The 16,675-nt window shown below is 40.8% G+C and overlaps 1 protein-coding gene across 1 annotated transcript in view; it reads right to left on the bottom strand.

Annotated features, from left to right (window-relative positions):
- The window catches only part of LOC131289073 (uncharacterized), a 64,275-nt gene that overhangs the window by 9,215 nt on the left and 38,385 nt on the right, over positions 1–16,675 (bottom strand). The window contains exons 3-8 of the mRNA XM_058318271.1: positions 11,984–12,109; positions 8,830–9,161; positions 6,377–6,545; positions 5,225–5,419; positions 4,789–4,855; positions 258–449 (exon numbers count right to left, since the gene is read on the bottom strand). Of these exons, the coding sequence (XP_058174254.1) occupies positions 258–449; positions 4,789–4,855; positions 5,225–5,419; positions 6,377–6,545; positions 8,830–9,161; positions 11,984–12,109 (1,081 nt within the window). The remainder of the gene's footprint in view (positions 1–257; positions 450–4,788; positions 4,856–5,224; positions 5,420–6,376; positions 6,546–8,829; positions 9,162–11,983; positions 12,110–16,675) is intronic.

Raw genomic sequence — 16,675 nt, 5'->3', positions numbered from 1 at the left:
CGAACGAACGTACAAAAACGCGCAAAATAGAGAACATACACAGACGTAATTATTCGGTTACAGTTCCACTAGAGTTCGTCGATCGGCTTGCGGTCACCCGAAAGCGACCGGATCTTTTATTTTCTAAACCGTTCTCTCACCTGCCACCTGCTTTGGCAAACAACCGAACCAGTCTGGAAGTGAGTCTTTTTCTCTTCTGTTTCAATCTTTCAAAGGACTGGAAGAAAGGACGCTAACGTTCTACTGGGCTACGTTACCTGTTACGATGCTGATGTCATCCTCATGGCTACGGTGGCTGGAACCCTCCGACAGACTGGAGCTGGCGGAGCTGAACGGATGCTCGGACGGGCAGGGGGACGGTGGGCCACCGTAAATGCGCGATAGCGTCGATCCCCAGCCCAGCCCGGATCGACGCCGTGGGTTATACCGTGGCGGTCCACGGAACGGGACTGTGCGAGAAGAGGTTAAGTGGGTGATTTGGGTTTTGTTCCTTCTTGGTTGGAAAACCAACAAATGCATTGCACTAGTGAAGCTTCTTTCGCAGCCTCACGGGTCTCACTAGACCATCATCATGATTGTTTTGGCAGGAGTTTTGCAAAGTTTTGCTCTAGGATACAAGTTATGGTTGGCGAAGCAATTAGCACGCAAGTGCAAACGAAGCATTGTAGGATGGTTCACAAGATGAAAGCTTTGCTTTGGGTGAAAAATAACATAGAGCGCCAAAGTGACACTCACCAGGTAAGGACATGTGTAACGGGAAACAAATCCAGTGCTTTATGATGTGCAGCTCAAAAGTAAGATTCAATGTGATTCACGTACACATGACAGTGTAGTTACATTTAAACATACGCAGATTTTTTTTTTACAATAAGTTTCAGTTAACATCAACGTTTTTCCGTTTTTTTTCCATTTCGATAGTAGCTTTTCAAACCAGTTCCAGAGTAAGCTATTTTGAGGACTATCTCGAAAAGAATAGCATCCGTTGGCTTGTCATTACCATAATGCTTCAAGGACACTTAGATACTGTACAACATATTCCTGAGAGTTTGTATTCAGGACTCCTAAAAATTTAGAATTATATGTACCCGAGATTGTGTTTTTGGTTGTAAGATAGGGCAATTTTTGATTCTTTCGAGTCAAACACGTACCATTATATATTCAAGTAGCTCAATTTATACTAAAAACATAAAACTAAGTAGTTTAGAATAAAAACGGTAGTAGCATGTTTTGCAAAAGCACACATGACGACAAATATTCAAATCGAACTCGTTAACTTACAAAGCTTCAAATGATTCACTCTTTACAATATGGAGAATTAAATTTCAGAAATGGTGTATTTTAAGTAAAGAAAATAAGTAAGAAATGTTCAGATAGAGAGCTATTGCTTCAATGGTAAGTAAAAAACTTATGAAAAAATTTCTTGTTCTAGTAAACTGACGAACTGACAATTCAAGTCCAGCAAGCTTTCAATAGGTAAGCGTGAATTGATGCGGAAATGTAGTAAAGTAGTTTGTAGTAAAATATAAGTTGCAGATAACAGTACATGTTATGTCGTAATTGATGTTTTTTTGTTATTAAAATAATACGTTAGGCATTGTTTAATACAACACCGTATACAGTTAAACCCATAGAAGCCTCCATTAGAAAGTACACACCGTGGAACTAATTTGAAATGACGATAAATAGTTCACGGCGTGGCAATTTCAGTACTTCTTTGCTTTCATTCGAAGTTCGGATGGATGCTTGTTAATTTACGCCGGCTAACCAAACGCTAACGACCACACAATTTCGATGACAATCGCTGGGAACTACCCAAAGTCGGTAATTAAATCGATTATATGGCGCTGCTGCGGTCGGACCGATTGCGAATGGTTGAACGAAAGACGGCGCATGTGGCACCGATAGACTTTTGCACTACCAGGAGGTAAGCTTGCCGACTTGCATAGGGACACTAAAATGCTTTGATTTCAATCAGTATCGCGCAGCAGGGGAACTCATAAAGATACCATAGGCAACTCCCGGCTGTTCGTGGGATGTGTTTTTTCGGCTGCAAAAACCGATTCCATTTGACTGCAGCTTACTTTTCTCCGTTTTGCTAACGTGAGACAACGGGCTTGGTGAATAATGATACAGAAGCCAGCATTTTTCGCAGAAGGAAATTGATTCGATTTCGGCACGTGCTATGAGAGAACATGTTATTAAGTGTTATGTAACAGCGATTTGTCTGACATATGTTTTTGCTAGTCGCTTCGAAACAGTATCCCCTTCGCAACACTCCATCGCGTCGCATGATCGAAAAATGTTCTTTGGTAATTTTTACAAACGCTAAGCATTTTCGAAATATTGAACATTGCTACACAAATTTACAAAAGCTTAAGTTGAGAATTAAAGGGGTTCAACACCTTTACAAGTGGAAGATATGTGGCGTTAGCTTTGATAATGGCTTTCCCATCCCTCTTTGTACCACCAAGCAAGCACCGTATTCAAGTGCAGCTTACACACAAGCTGCCACTTGTAACGTCCAACATAATCATACTGTATGCATAGAGTGCTTAATCTGATCTACTGTGGGTGATAACGAAGAACAGACCATGGCGCAACTTCAGTCAACAAACCCGCGAGCTTGAACTACGCGTTGGTTTTAACTTAACCACACTAATCTGAGCGAAAACGGATCTGCTGCTTTACCTATCCTTGATCGAGCAGTGCGATGTACCACTGTGGCTCATTTGCATCGGAACCTGGGATATTTCGGAATAAATCCCACGCAAGATGGCGGCTGCGAACTGCGGTCGCGACAGACTGTTGACGAAAATTCTAAGTAGGTGCCAGTCCGGCGTCGAAGGTCACGTAGCTCAGGTGGGAGGAAGCTCAGGCTCACCCGGCAGTGTATGTGCATACCACGAGCGTTGTGTATTCAGTTTCCCCTCAGAGCGCAACACAGCAATACCAATCCCAGCAGAGTGCAAAGGTGTTGATGTTAATGTATTAACCATCAGTGGATGTTAGAATGAGGTGACATTGGGCGGTTTTATTTTTGGTCTTCATCTTCTCGCTGAACATTGCTATACCCACTAGGTCATGGAGTTGAATAATTTGTAATGTGATCATTCCATACACGGATCGGTTTCACGAGTAACGACACACATCTTGATTACGCCCATCTTGAGCAGCACTGTTGGCATTATTTCACCACCATCACCATCAAAACAGGGTGGAGCACCCTAAATTTTGTGGAATAATTACTCATCTTGATGCGTCATCGGTTGAGGATGTGCATACGAAACCATCAACACATCATGGTACTGTGGTAGGAGAGCGGCTGGGGACTAAAAAATAGACATTGATATCCAGGTCAGCTCGTGGCAAGTATATGCTATGTAGCTGTCACTTAAAATGGTTCAAATAAGCGGGATATTAAAAAATATTAAAATATGCTAGAACATATTGTACTCAACAGAGAATTAGAGAATTCAATTAACAAAGATTAAATTACCCCGAAGCCAAATATGTATATTTTTTTTTAATATTCCGAAGACGCATGATTCGAGACAACTAAACACATATGTTTCCCAAATCTTGCCAACAAGACACATGAGAAATAAATCTTATCTATTGTGTTCAAAACACAACATATTGTGTTTTACTGCTGCTGTAACATAGAAGATCACTTGATAGATCCGTACATTATAAAGATAAATAAAAAGAGCGTGAACCAAAAAAAGTCTCTAGCAAGTAAGACACTGTAGATAAAAGAGCAAGATATATTAAAGATCTCAATAAGGGATGGAGAAGAATAAACAAATTTAAAATAAATTTAACAGTATCATTACGAACAATGAAATGTATGGGTACTGAACAAAATGTTACGCTGTATTTACCTTGTAAGTGCTTCGTTGCATAGCTTGTTTAAATGCCACACAATTTGCATATTGCTTCATAGTTTGTGGAAATCATATTCTCAACAAAAAAAATTAACACTCTATAACATAAACATGAGAGAACGACAAACAGCGAACACATAGAAAAGATGCATTCATAGAAGATGAAAGGGTGCGCACTACTTCTCGAATGTTGCTATAGTTTGATGAGTATGACTAGCGAAACAATGCATCGTTTGCAAACGAAAAGAGAATACAAGTATGCGCAATGATGGCTAGAAAAACTATATAAAAAGTATTTCTACAAATCAGAGTATTGCTGGAATGTCAATAAATGGTCGATGGGTTGGTCGATGCTGAGAATTATAATATTCTAACCATTTACAAATGAATTTTAAATATGATAAATAGGTAAGTCATTCATTAACATTCCTTCCTAAAGTTAACGTAAGTAGGTGGCATTGTAAGTCATTACATAACTGACCCGAAAAGATGGAGCGAATATGAATAAAAACAGGAACAATCATGATGATAGACTATGATGTTGATGAGGGCGAAGAACGACGAGCAGAACATGAAACTAGTACTCATACAAAGTGAAAAGAAGAGTAGTAAGAGAAATCAAACATAACAACACGAGACTAGTGTAATGTAAAGAATTGATAGTGGCCGCGCGCAGAACATGAATAAAACGGTGTGAGGTGTGCATTTGTTTAAAATGTTGTTTTATGAAGTAGGCAGATACCACTGTTATACGTTGTACAATGCCTTTTGCGAGCCGAGGAACTCTAACGTGTGCCTTTTTAAAAGTCAGAGCTTTTTGTTTGGGTTTTAATGCCCACAGCCAATGCGTTGCATTTCTTTATTCTTACTACTTCTTTTCGGTTGAATTATTTGTTCTACTTACCAATATCCTCGCTCTTGTAATTTTGTATCATCTCAGCCAGTTCTAGATTGCCGGCAATCACAGCAACCTGCGTACAAGTAGCGAAATTCGAGCAGGAAACAAAAGAAAAAATCATTAATAAAATAGAGTAGTTATAGAACATAAAACTCGTAATTATAAAATTATGTATTAAATTAAAAAAATCCTCTAGAGGGACACAAAATACATCGCAAAGAAACAAAACTAAAAACAAAAACAAACATTCAATATGTACACTAAACTGTTAAAAATGTTTAAGGATTTTCTACGATTGCATATAGTTTCTACGGTAAGTGATAAATTTTTTTTTTTTGCATAATTTGTGCTTTTTTGTACTTTATCTACGAGAAATGAATACGATCAATAAGAAATAATCGAAAACAAACACAGAAACAAAAATTTGTATATGATAGTATACCTGGTACGGTGTCTGGTTGGCATAGTTTAGTGCGCCTCGGTTGGCACCACGAAAGAGTAGCATTCTAGCGCAAGCCTCCTGATTGTTAACAGCGCAAACATGCAGCGGCGTGTTGCCGGAAGCGTTCTGACCATCCATATCCGCACCGTAGAACAGTAAATGTTCTAAATGATGTACTAACCCGTTCCGACAAGCCTACACTCACCGCAAACGCACGCACGCACACGCGTTGTTGTCATAAGGTTCAGTCGGGTCAGTGGTTGAGGGAAGGGAATGTCGAGAACCATCCAGGATCAAGGGATAGTTGTCCAGGGTCAAATGAACGAGGAGGGGTGTCGTGTGTTCGTTGTGTGGATAGTGATAGTAATCCCAGTAATGATAGTTTAAGTAGAACCAAGGATGGAATTTTTCGTGGATTATTTAGTTATGCAGAGTCCACAGTTTATTCCGAAACGAATCGAAGTATTAGTGTAAAAGGTGAAGTATGTTTTAAGTATAGTGGAGCATGTTCGTAGATATGAGTAGAATGTGAAGTAGAGCGAAAAGGAGAGAAGAAAAGAAAAAAGAGTATCATTAGAAACACGAAGAATAAAAACGTCTCATTTGCGAAAAATTTTGATGCGACACATTGTTGTTAAGAAACTAGTTTGAAAATCAAGTGAGCCTAGGCACTCTTTTTTCTTAGAAAGGGGGAAGTTACACCAAAAATATTGAAAGGTTTCAATGTAAATTACTATAATATTTCCTCGTATAATTTGACTAACCAACATATTGTATCTACTACACTTCTTCACGATATTATTTTTGATCCAACATATTGTATCTACTACACTTCTTCACGATATTATTCGACGCTGGTGAGGGTAATGAAAAAGCTACTTTAGTTTATTCTGTTTAATCCCCCATTTGTGCTACTGCAATCATCCTCGTTCAAGATGAGTCGCATCACCTGCGGTTTCATGACCTCGATGATTCATCCATATTACATCGCCCAATACCCAATCACCAGCACAAACAACAGAAGAAAGATACTACGAGGATAAACTACAATGCAAAACGCAAACAACGTCCATCGTCCCGTGGACCGTTGGATTCGTAATGTTGATTTATGAGCGGGTTTTGCTCTTCCACTCGATGCAACACTAGCCGTACCTGGTGTACTTCCTGCCATCCTTGGCTATCCTGGATGCCGAGCGTGGCATGATCATGCAGGAGAACTTCGCTGATTTTGGGGTCTGTTTTTCGCGTGACAGATAAATACACTGGCGTCAAACCTTTTGTATCCCGGTAGTTGGGAGATGCTCCAAGCTCCAAAAGAGTGCTAAAAAGAGGGGAAAGATGTATTAAATGTTTTAATTTTCATTTATGTTATACTAGTAGTATGTGTTTTGTGTATTTGTAAATTGTACACAGAACCGGTCTTAAAAAACAGTAATTATTCAACTAAACATAAGTCATTCGAAGGATATCTACAGAAAGAATTGTAAAGAGAGTGTCACCTATTGTAAAGAGAGAGTGGAACAGATCACTAGGATTAGGTGTGGGTAGAGAAAGATTTATTCAATATTGTAACTGTTCATTGATCGATTCATGGTGGTTGAGTACCGGTGGTAGAATGATTTAATTGAACCTCCTTGAATGATTCGCATCCTACGGAAGGGCAAGCATATACCCAATCGCCAGAAGAAGCGGAATCATTTATCCCATAGAAAACTTATTAATGCACATACATCTTCCGTACATCCGCCGCACACAAGCCGGAATATTCCACATCTCAGTGCGACAATCATGCAGAATGAACGATCCTTTGGAAAAATGTATAGCGCGCAAATGCAGGCGTAATAGTGGCTTAACTTGTTAAGCATTAACTACACGATCCTTAAAAAGTGCCAAAGAAAGCCGCTGAAAACGCATCTAGCTAGTTGATATGATCAGCGCTATGAATAGTCGAACAACGGGATTTGACCGTTCTACTGACCACAATAGAAAGCAACTGGTTGGACAAAGACTGTTTAAATCCAGAACGCTTAAAGTTGCTTAGATCTCGAGTGTAATGGCCTCAATCAACGCAGTGAAGATCAAACTAAAAAACATCTTGTAGATTAAACAACACGACAAGCGCGACCTGGACAGCGAACATGGATCATTTGGTACCCTAAATGGTATGGGCCAGTTTTTGCTGCTATTCGTGCGTGTCGAACTGCCGCTCGAGTTGGTTGATTATCAGCAAAATCTCTGCCACCGTCTGAGAAGCAAACGTTCTTGAACATGGATAGAAAATATGGCACAACAATTTGATGCTGGTGGGTTGGTTAAGAACTAGGCATACCAAACCGACTTGATGGTCGAAGAAGCAGACGAAAAGTAGCAACTAAAGTGCGATGAACTTGTAAACGAATCAATCGCACCATCTAAGAGCCCGCTCGTGCATTAAGGACCGGATGGGAAATAATGCAATATCGAGGAGCAAAACGAAAAATCGATTGGCCCCCTTCGCCTGATGTTCTATCGATTCTAGCAAACGCCCTATTTGGTGGTTATTTAATTTTCGACAAATTTTTTGTCGGATCCACGATAACCGAGCGGTATCGCTGGTTAGAAAATCGGACCACGAGCGCTGAGTGCCTCGACGGTGTGGGTTCGAATCGCAGTCGAGACCTGAGCCTGCCTTGTAACAGAGGCCTGACTATCGATGGACAAATGGAATAAGTCTAATAAACCCCTAACAGGGTAGGCGTTACGCCAAGTAAGAAGCAGTTAAATTTCGAGAATAAAAAATAAACTCTACGTAGTGGAAGCCCTCGATTGACGGGCACAAAATCCATCATCTACGATCCAGGAAAAGCGCATAAGATTAATCGTTCCCTTTTGCTTCCTGTGGATGCGAACAATATAGCTACATATTTTCACTCAAACAGAAATATTTTACCGGTTGCCCGATTACACGCCGCCGCCCTCTGGGTGGTATTGGATTGAATTGTGCTACAGAACACCGGCCACATTTCCGTTATCGTTAAGTGGTTTATCCTTCGGGGAGTAAAATCTAGGCTAGACCATGGGTTTGGCATCGAAATGCGGCATGCCATAACGGGTGCCGTTCGAATTAAAGGCCGTTTTTAGAAGCCCGCTTAAATCTGTGGTTTGTATTTTTGGACCACCGAGGAATACCCACCGATCGTTTGCGTGGATGCGGAGCTTTTAATTCAGCGCTAACAATAAATAAAATTATTATTTAAAGAAGCAGCTTTTAGGTTCTTTGCGTGGATTTTTAATATGCTACGCACTCGCCACGGCGGCGTGCAAGCTGTTGAGCTAAGTTTGCGGAGGAGTGACGAAGAATTCCGTTTGCCAAGACGGATAAAGTTTTGCATGAGACACCTGCGCGTTCGCACAGGACGGTCCCGAATCGTGTGTCTTATTGAATCGTCAATGAACGTGACTGGCCACTTCTTTGTCCGTCGCTGACACCTTCGAATGGCGACCCGTAGTCGAACCGGTCGGCGTAGGTGCCACTCGGCCCCCGTCCGTGTGCCCGAGAAGGAAACAGTGGGAAATTAAGACAACTGAAGATATTGTCACGGTCGACGTGGAACACGTATGCTTACCTGACCGCTTCCAGGCTGTCACGCTCAACCGCTCGATGCAGGGCCGTGGCGCCGTCGCGCGTCCGATAGTCGAGCAGCGCGCCACCGTTAACGAGCGCTATTAGCAGTTTGTTCGGCTTTTTCGCACCGGTCGCGATGGTGAGCGGCGTTTCGCCCGTTTCCTGGCAGTGGAAATTCGGGTCCAATCCTTTGGCACACATCTTGGCGATCTTTTCCACCTGCCCGCTGTTGATGCACTCGATGAAGCGGCGCAGGTTGGCTCGGGTGTGCAGCGCCTTCAGCTGGCGCTCGTCCAGGTTGAGCATCTTGTACACCCGCCGTTTGTATTTCAGCTGCAAGTGGAGTGATGGAAGCGGTGGATGTGAGAATAATTAAATTAATTAATAAAGCTAGATGGATATGATTTATGTGTTTCACTAGAAACGGTCCGCATGAAATCAGAGCTTTGGAAATCAAGGAAATATGAACTTTTGCTGCTTGATCAAGTTCCTTTGGCAACATGTAGTGTGGGTTGTTTAATTTACTTTTACTAATTTTAATTAATTACCTCAGAATGTTTTGTAACTAATTTAAACAAAAAATCTATGCATGAAATAAGGTTTTAGGGCCTTGAAAATTATTACTGAAGACTCATCTAAAATTGTTGGCAATATACATAGATTACAGCAGAAAACTTTTAGAAGTAACCTATTATGACGTTATAGCCACAAACTTAAGTGGCTTAACCGATACATTCTGACTTAAGTGATTTGATTGTTATATTGTTCTTAAACTTAGTTATTCTTTTAATGAAGTGCTCCCATGGTCCACAAATATCCACGTTCTCAAGTACATAAATTGAATCAGTGATTATTGTCTCTCCGACTTTTTATTTACCCAGTTCTAACATTGTAGGTTTGTAAAAAAAAAGTTTTTCTTTCATTAATTCATCCTGTTCTATATCTAAGTGTTCCATATGCTCATAGAGAACTTTAAATATGTGCTGAAGAGACCATTGTTATTTACCAACATTAAATTGTGTGAGACGCCAAATAAGGAGTTTTTTTTGCATTAATAAAAAGGGTTTATTTTTTTCGCACAAAATCATGCGCTCTGCTTCATAAATGCAAGCTCAACAATTTCTAAAAGATACGTTAAAATTTATACAAACGTGTTTCGTTTACTTTAAAAAAAAAAACAGTAGCGATGCTTTTTCAATGTATTTCGCTCATAAAAAAAAACGTACGCTGTCTGAAGAGACTCTTCACTTCTATTGTTGCACGGGAAGAAAAATACACTCTTTAGAATTGTATCGTACGTGACAAAAGAATGAAAGGATTCAACCCTGAACCATCATCAGATCGTTAAACACACATCAAGGATTACCAATGGGATAGAAAATGGTTGCAGTGAAATATAAAAAAAAACAGGGAACCACATACGTCACGTATGAGTATTTAAAAATGGGAATTGTACACATCATCACATGTAGAACATGCACAGCATATGTGGAAACATTGAAAAAAAACCGCTTCGTACATATTTATTTGAGCGTAAACATAAACAAAGAAATTGAGAGTAACTGTTGTTTTATGATGGCTTTGGATCTCTAATGTTGCATCGTTAGCTAAAGATGTCTCATGCACTCGTTTACGCTTTCTTAACGATGGATGAATGAAGATCGCCGATTCGCGCACACTGATATGAGATAATGTGGCGAAACGTCGATGCTCTACCGACGGGCGAGAGATTACTCTCGGATGTTGCCATTATACTTTCCACCTACGCTGCTAGGCAATTCGACTATTCGAAGGGCGCCAAGGCAAGAAAAAGTGCAGCGAAAGGTATAGCAGGAACATTTATGTTGATCTAACATGCACAACAATAAATTACATGCTTCGCATGCTCGCAGTCACGCTGCTCCGTAACTAAACAGTTTGTCGACCGTGGCGTGGTCCCGGCACGAATGGGCCGTCATTTGACGAGATGCGTGCGAGCATATGTAAATTACGGTTATTGACTTGTCCCGCGCGTCTTCCGAGCTCACTGAACCGTGAACCCGAAGACCCGATGGACCGAAGAACCGTCTCCGAGCGCGTCGGGTGGATCAGTTTCGGCTCTACGCCCCACGTCGAGGCAGGAGGCTCCGTCGCGGTGGAGACGGCGAACTCGCGGCCCTTCAATGACCAGCCTACAAGCCCATTGTTCAGCGGCTCTCAAGACAGAGAATCTTTCAAGACGATTGATATTCCGGTACGCGTGTGTGCTGCGACGAGTTGAAACACCCGGAAACAGTCGCTTAAGCTAATCAGTCAAAAATGCACACCATGAAGGGTTGAAGATTGTGTATGTTGCTATGGTTGTTTGCCAGTGTTTAGATGAAGAGAAATATTTATTATTTATCGATCTTAGACGAATCAACAATAAGATGCATTCCATGAAATTGGGGAACCGAAAACTAAAACAATTGTTGAAGTTGAATTGTGCACGAAAAAAGGAATATTGAGAATGCGGAATTGCGTACAATCTAACTTTGAAATTATTTTGTAAAATTAATTACGATAAAACCGCGATAAAACCGCGACATAACCGCGACATAACCGCTTAGCGAGATGTTTTATTGTTATTATTTGAATTAATGATAGTATTTTTGCGAAACGCAATACATATCTTAATAGTTTAAGTAAAACAGTAAAGATGCGTTTGCATTCTCGATGGTAACAAACCATTGATCCTTTTTGGCTAGTTACACACACTCAAAATTAATTACGGAAATATATGGTTGGCAAAACATTTAAACTCACAGTATTTACATAAAAGGTAGCAAAGAGTTTCGTTAACGCGTTTTATAAATAAAAATTTACCGAAATCATTGTTACAATCACAGCATGACCAAACATTTTCTTTTGTTTTAGCACTAAAAATCTAAACTTTTCGTTTGCATACGTAGAAAGATACTAAGTTTTTTTAATATTTTGTTTAAATTCGAATTCACTCCTCATCGTCCTTGTTTCTTAAAGACGCAAAACCTAGTCGAGATGATGATTAAACTAAGATCATTGATCATTTTCCTAATAGTTTGTGATAACATAAGAAAACAAAAAACATAAAATTTTTACGAAATGATACAACAAATACAATGTTTACACTCATGGCAGCAGGACGCGATACTTACCTCCAAATAACCGACTGGTCCATTAAATGGATAATCTCCTAATCGTCGTTCTTCGTCAAGAAATTTGCCTGCCTTGCCGTTCGATGGCGGGGAGAATAAACCATAGTTGAAACTTTCCTTCAGTTCCTGCAATGAAGAAGAAAAGAAATAAGTCAAGAAATAGTTGAATGCTTGAAATAAGAATAAATTATTGATGAAAGCCCAACGCTTTAGCCCACATGTGAAGGTAACAGTTTAATTTATTTTAGGCAGATTGAAAATCGATACGACCATCACGAACAAATGAAGCAACTCTAATTACAGTTCCAAAAACCTGCATCTTAGGGAGCGGAGCTCTTACGAAACGCAACGAAGGAGTAAAATGTCCTTCGAACCAAGCAAATCTCAAAGAAACCGACGGTAGGTAATGCTCGATCGGGACATTTCTGCTGGTTTGCTTGGTATGTGGTGCTGCTAAAAAATCAATCCCCAGCCCTGGCCCTTCGTTTTTACCCACGGCCACACGTTCCACTTGATTTACGACCACAGTGGATTCGTCTTGACGCATAAGGGTCCCGCCAGCATCAGAAACATTGTCCTGGAACGAAGGAGACGGCTATGTTGTTGAATGAGTGTTTGTGTGTTCTTGTGTGTGAGTGTGGAGTAGCATCAGCAGCATAGTCAAGTGTGTCTCAGTGCATGACAGTAAAAATATCGACCCATCAACTCCAGGGCTGCTGGGCCTAATGTGGCATTCGGGCGTTCGTCTTCCGTCCTACGTTCCATAAACCCAACTCCTTAGCTGGCGAGATACCAGGCGCCCCCCAGCTAGAGGCAGCCGCACCCGAGCATGTGCGCAGTATGATTGCATTAAATTCAAATTATCCAACTGACTGCATCATCGTCAACATCATGAGCCGGGGCTACATTTTCCATCAGCGCGACCGGCACCGGGAACATGTTTGGCGTATCTGCCAGGCGGAAACGCAAAGTTTGTCACTAATTTAGCATCATCGTCAAAAGTCGTCACGAGAACGAATCATTCGAAGAGCCCTGGGCAAACACCAGGGCAGACGAAACTCGGTGAATTCTGTCTAATTTGATTGCTTCCGGGTATTTTTGATTGCGCAAAAACCATTTCCGTATATTTATTTTTTTCTTTGGAAATGTGTGGCAATATTTAAACTGATGCTTGGTGGTGATAAAAAAAATTGATTGTTTAGAATACATGCTGAACTCTTATAATGCATTGTCGCAAAATAGATGCTCATCGAAACTTCATACACAACTATTTTTTTCTTTACACCTTATAGATAGTAAAAGTCCTCTCGTACAGGGGAGGGTCCGGAGTCGGTTGGGATTCGAACCCACGCCGTCGCGGCGGTGAGCCCCAACGCACGTGGGCCGATTTTCGTATAGTATAGGTCTATCGTAAAAGTATGAAATGTATAAATAATGCTGCTGACACATCGATTCGGATAAACTTAGTAGATATTAGATGATAGTGGCATTATGCGGATTCACAAACATAGCCTAGCATTTATAGAAACAAAAATCAACAAAACCCGATGCAAATAGTTTCTATTTGTTTGAGGATAATTGAGTTTCTAATGTTATGGGGCGTATCGCTACACGGCTCAACCGCAACGATTGGGAAGTTTTCCGCACTATTGTCCTATTATAATGCATTCGGATTCATTTACGGATCGTTCTGCAAAATCCTCGCTCTCGAAATTCGGTGCAGCATAAGAAAGACCGATGACAATAGGTTAGTCTGCGCCAAGGACTATGCCAACGCTTAGGCAAACCACACAAAAAAAAAACTGGCAGTTTTCGTCGAGGCATGGTTTTTTATATGCCGGTCACGTTCATCTTACCAGCGTGAGGTGCATTTTTGTTTCGGTGCACCGCAAAGTCCAGTAAAGTCGCCGTTGCCGGTCGGATGGCGCTACCCGGTATAGCATCATCGCCTTCAACACCTTCCCGCCGGATAGCAAGGTGTTTTTCGTTATGCAATGCCGTTTCGGGCAAAAGTTGGCCAGAAAACAATATCTTTTCACTGCATTTACCGTAATCAAAAGTGGACGAAGCAAGCCAGCATAACATGGGAAGCTCGATGGAACTTCTTTTTCCTTAGTTATTAGGGGTTTTGTTAAAACGTGCAAATGTGCCAACATGGGACACCAGATCAGTGTACTTGAAAATTTTAATAAGTAAGTGAGGTGGGGATGTTTTATATGGGCGTACAACTAAAAACATTTGAAAGAAGCAAACAAGAGCTAGGCGTTGCCCACCGGAAGCGTAACACCCTTGCGTAACTTTGGACCGGGCCCGGTTTGACCCAGAAACCTTCACCGTTCATCGCCGCTATTCGCACCTCGCCGGAATAGATTTAATTAAAATGTATGAGTAATCTGTCGTGAAAAAGGCCTTAATAAATTAAAATGATTCATCAGTTTCGACCATGTTGACGTTTAACAGATAATAAACAGTGTGATACATAACAAGTTAAGTTGCTAGTATGAAACAGAAAGGAAAATGTATTTTAAAACAAAAGCAAGCTTGAAAGAGAACGTTTCAAAGTAGTGCTCGGAACACTAAAATCTGTTTTGATAACAATGCGCGATGTTATGTTTGATTTGGTTAGTGGTAGTGGAGATTAAAAACCAACTAATACACCGTTTTCGAGCCCAGGTAAGCATTATCCACCTGCATCTATATCACAGTACAACCGTAAGTAAACTTTTGACGTCCAACTAAAATGCTGTTGGCTATCTGTGAATTGCCCAAACGTAAATGAATATAGTTCAACGAAACATTTCATACCTCCAAACTGATACGTTTACAAAATAAAGGTTTGACTTCGTATTGTTGCTTTTGTAACATTATAAGAATATCATACTTTCATTTGTAAAGACCATTAGAATAAAAATAAACATAATTTATAATTCAGACACATTAATATTTTATGATAAACTGTATAATGCGTAAAAATAAAATTTCGATCTACGTTGAAAGTCGTTTTACAGTCGTTGTGAGTTTTCGTGAATTTCGGGGCAATGTAAAAGTGCATTGACATCGAGGATGTCCAATGTTTAGTTGCGGTTGAATAGTGCACAGATGCAGTTGAACAATGTTTTAATGGGCTCGAAAATGTTGTATATGAAAACACCAGAGAATTGAGATATTTAATACTTATTTAATAGTTATATTCTATACACACATGACACTCAATTTTTTTTGTCGATTTTATCGATAGCGGTTAACGAACATCCGTGAACGACAGAAGTAGAATGGAATAGAAATATGAACTACCTGTGCATATATCTTGATAAATATTAAAATAGATACCACATCTAAGTATATATAATGTTTTAAAAGTTTGTTAAGGATATGACAAGAAATATAAATCGATACCTTAATAACGGCAGTGAGGCAGTGAATGAAAACCAAAACCACCGAATGCGAAATTGATTGACTAAGGTCTATAAACGTCAATCAAGACATCAAACGCCAAATCTCTGGGTTGGGCAAAAACATCCATCGATTCGCCTTGAACACAAACAAAGCCCTTCCCATATCAGCCCTTAAAGTAGTATGTTAATTGTAGAAGCACGAAAAACATCGAGCTACATGTGAAATAAAAGCATTCCAGCACGGGAGCAAACAGCCTACTTAAAATGTCCTTCCTGAACTAGAAATACCAATTGCGGGGGCACGACCTAAATGGTATCACATACGCTCATAGGATTGAAATTGGCTTGCCGTGCGCTTTGGCTTGAGGCTTGCCAGGCCCACTTTAATTGTTGCTGTACCATCAGTTCGGCACTCGTGATGCTACCAATCTGCAAACTGGGAGGCGTTGGCACCGATGGTCTTCGGGGTTGTGTTGGAGGCTGCTCTTCTTGAAGCTCACGTCCGTCCGTGTATAATGGGCAGAACTGTGCGAAAGTTTAATTTCGAGCTCGATTCGAACTGTGCACAATGTTCCGAATCACTTTGAATCGATACGGCAAAAGCGGATGCTTGATGGGCTGCGCAGTTGGATTCGCTCCTGTGATCGCTGGAATGCGAAGCGACTCGGACCGGGAACAATCGCTGTCCATGCTGCTTTCATCCCGGAGGCCCAGGTAGGGTCATTACTTTGTGTGTGAAGTTTTGCCGGACGATGTAACGCACCATTGGTTCCTTCGGTTGTCCGCGAGGTTCGCGTTCGCACAGTTTATTTTTGTTTCGTTTGAAATGAACTTGCGTGCCCAACCTCCACAGCTTAGCTCGATGATTCGAGACCAATCTGCATGCAACAACAGACTATGACCGATTGTTGGGCCCGGATGCCGATGGACTCGATCACCAGAATTTTTGCGTCGTTTTGTCTCCGACGCTGTTGGAATGTTTCTGCACGCATCATTGACCACTCGGAGGGGTATTAAGTGGCACGCGAATAGCACCGCCTGTCCACCGCTCAAGGGAACAACATCGTGTTAAATGACATGGGCAAATAAAACAGCAAACAATAAAAACGATTGCAGACACTGGTTGATTGCCCTTTTTTAGGTCCGATGCTATAAAATACATTCCGAAAATGGTGACACTACACAAGTAGCTCACGCAACAAACCAGAAACAGTAAGGTATGAAGCCATTATCTCCGGTGTAAAAAAAGAGAACAGCGGGAAATGATTGTAGTATTATGATCATGTAAGAAAAAAAG

This window comes from Anopheles ziemanni, chromosome 3 (genome assembly GCF_943734765.1).
Source record: "Anopheles ziemanni chromosome 3, idAnoZiCoDA_A2_x.2, whole genome shotgun sequence".
In the NCBI taxonomy this organism is placed as follows: domain Eukaryota; kingdom Metazoa; phylum Arthropoda; class Insecta; order Diptera; family Culicidae; genus Anopheles; species Anopheles ziemanni.
Note: the sequence above shows the minus strand (reverse complement) of the source record. Positions and strands in the feature narration are given on the sequence as shown.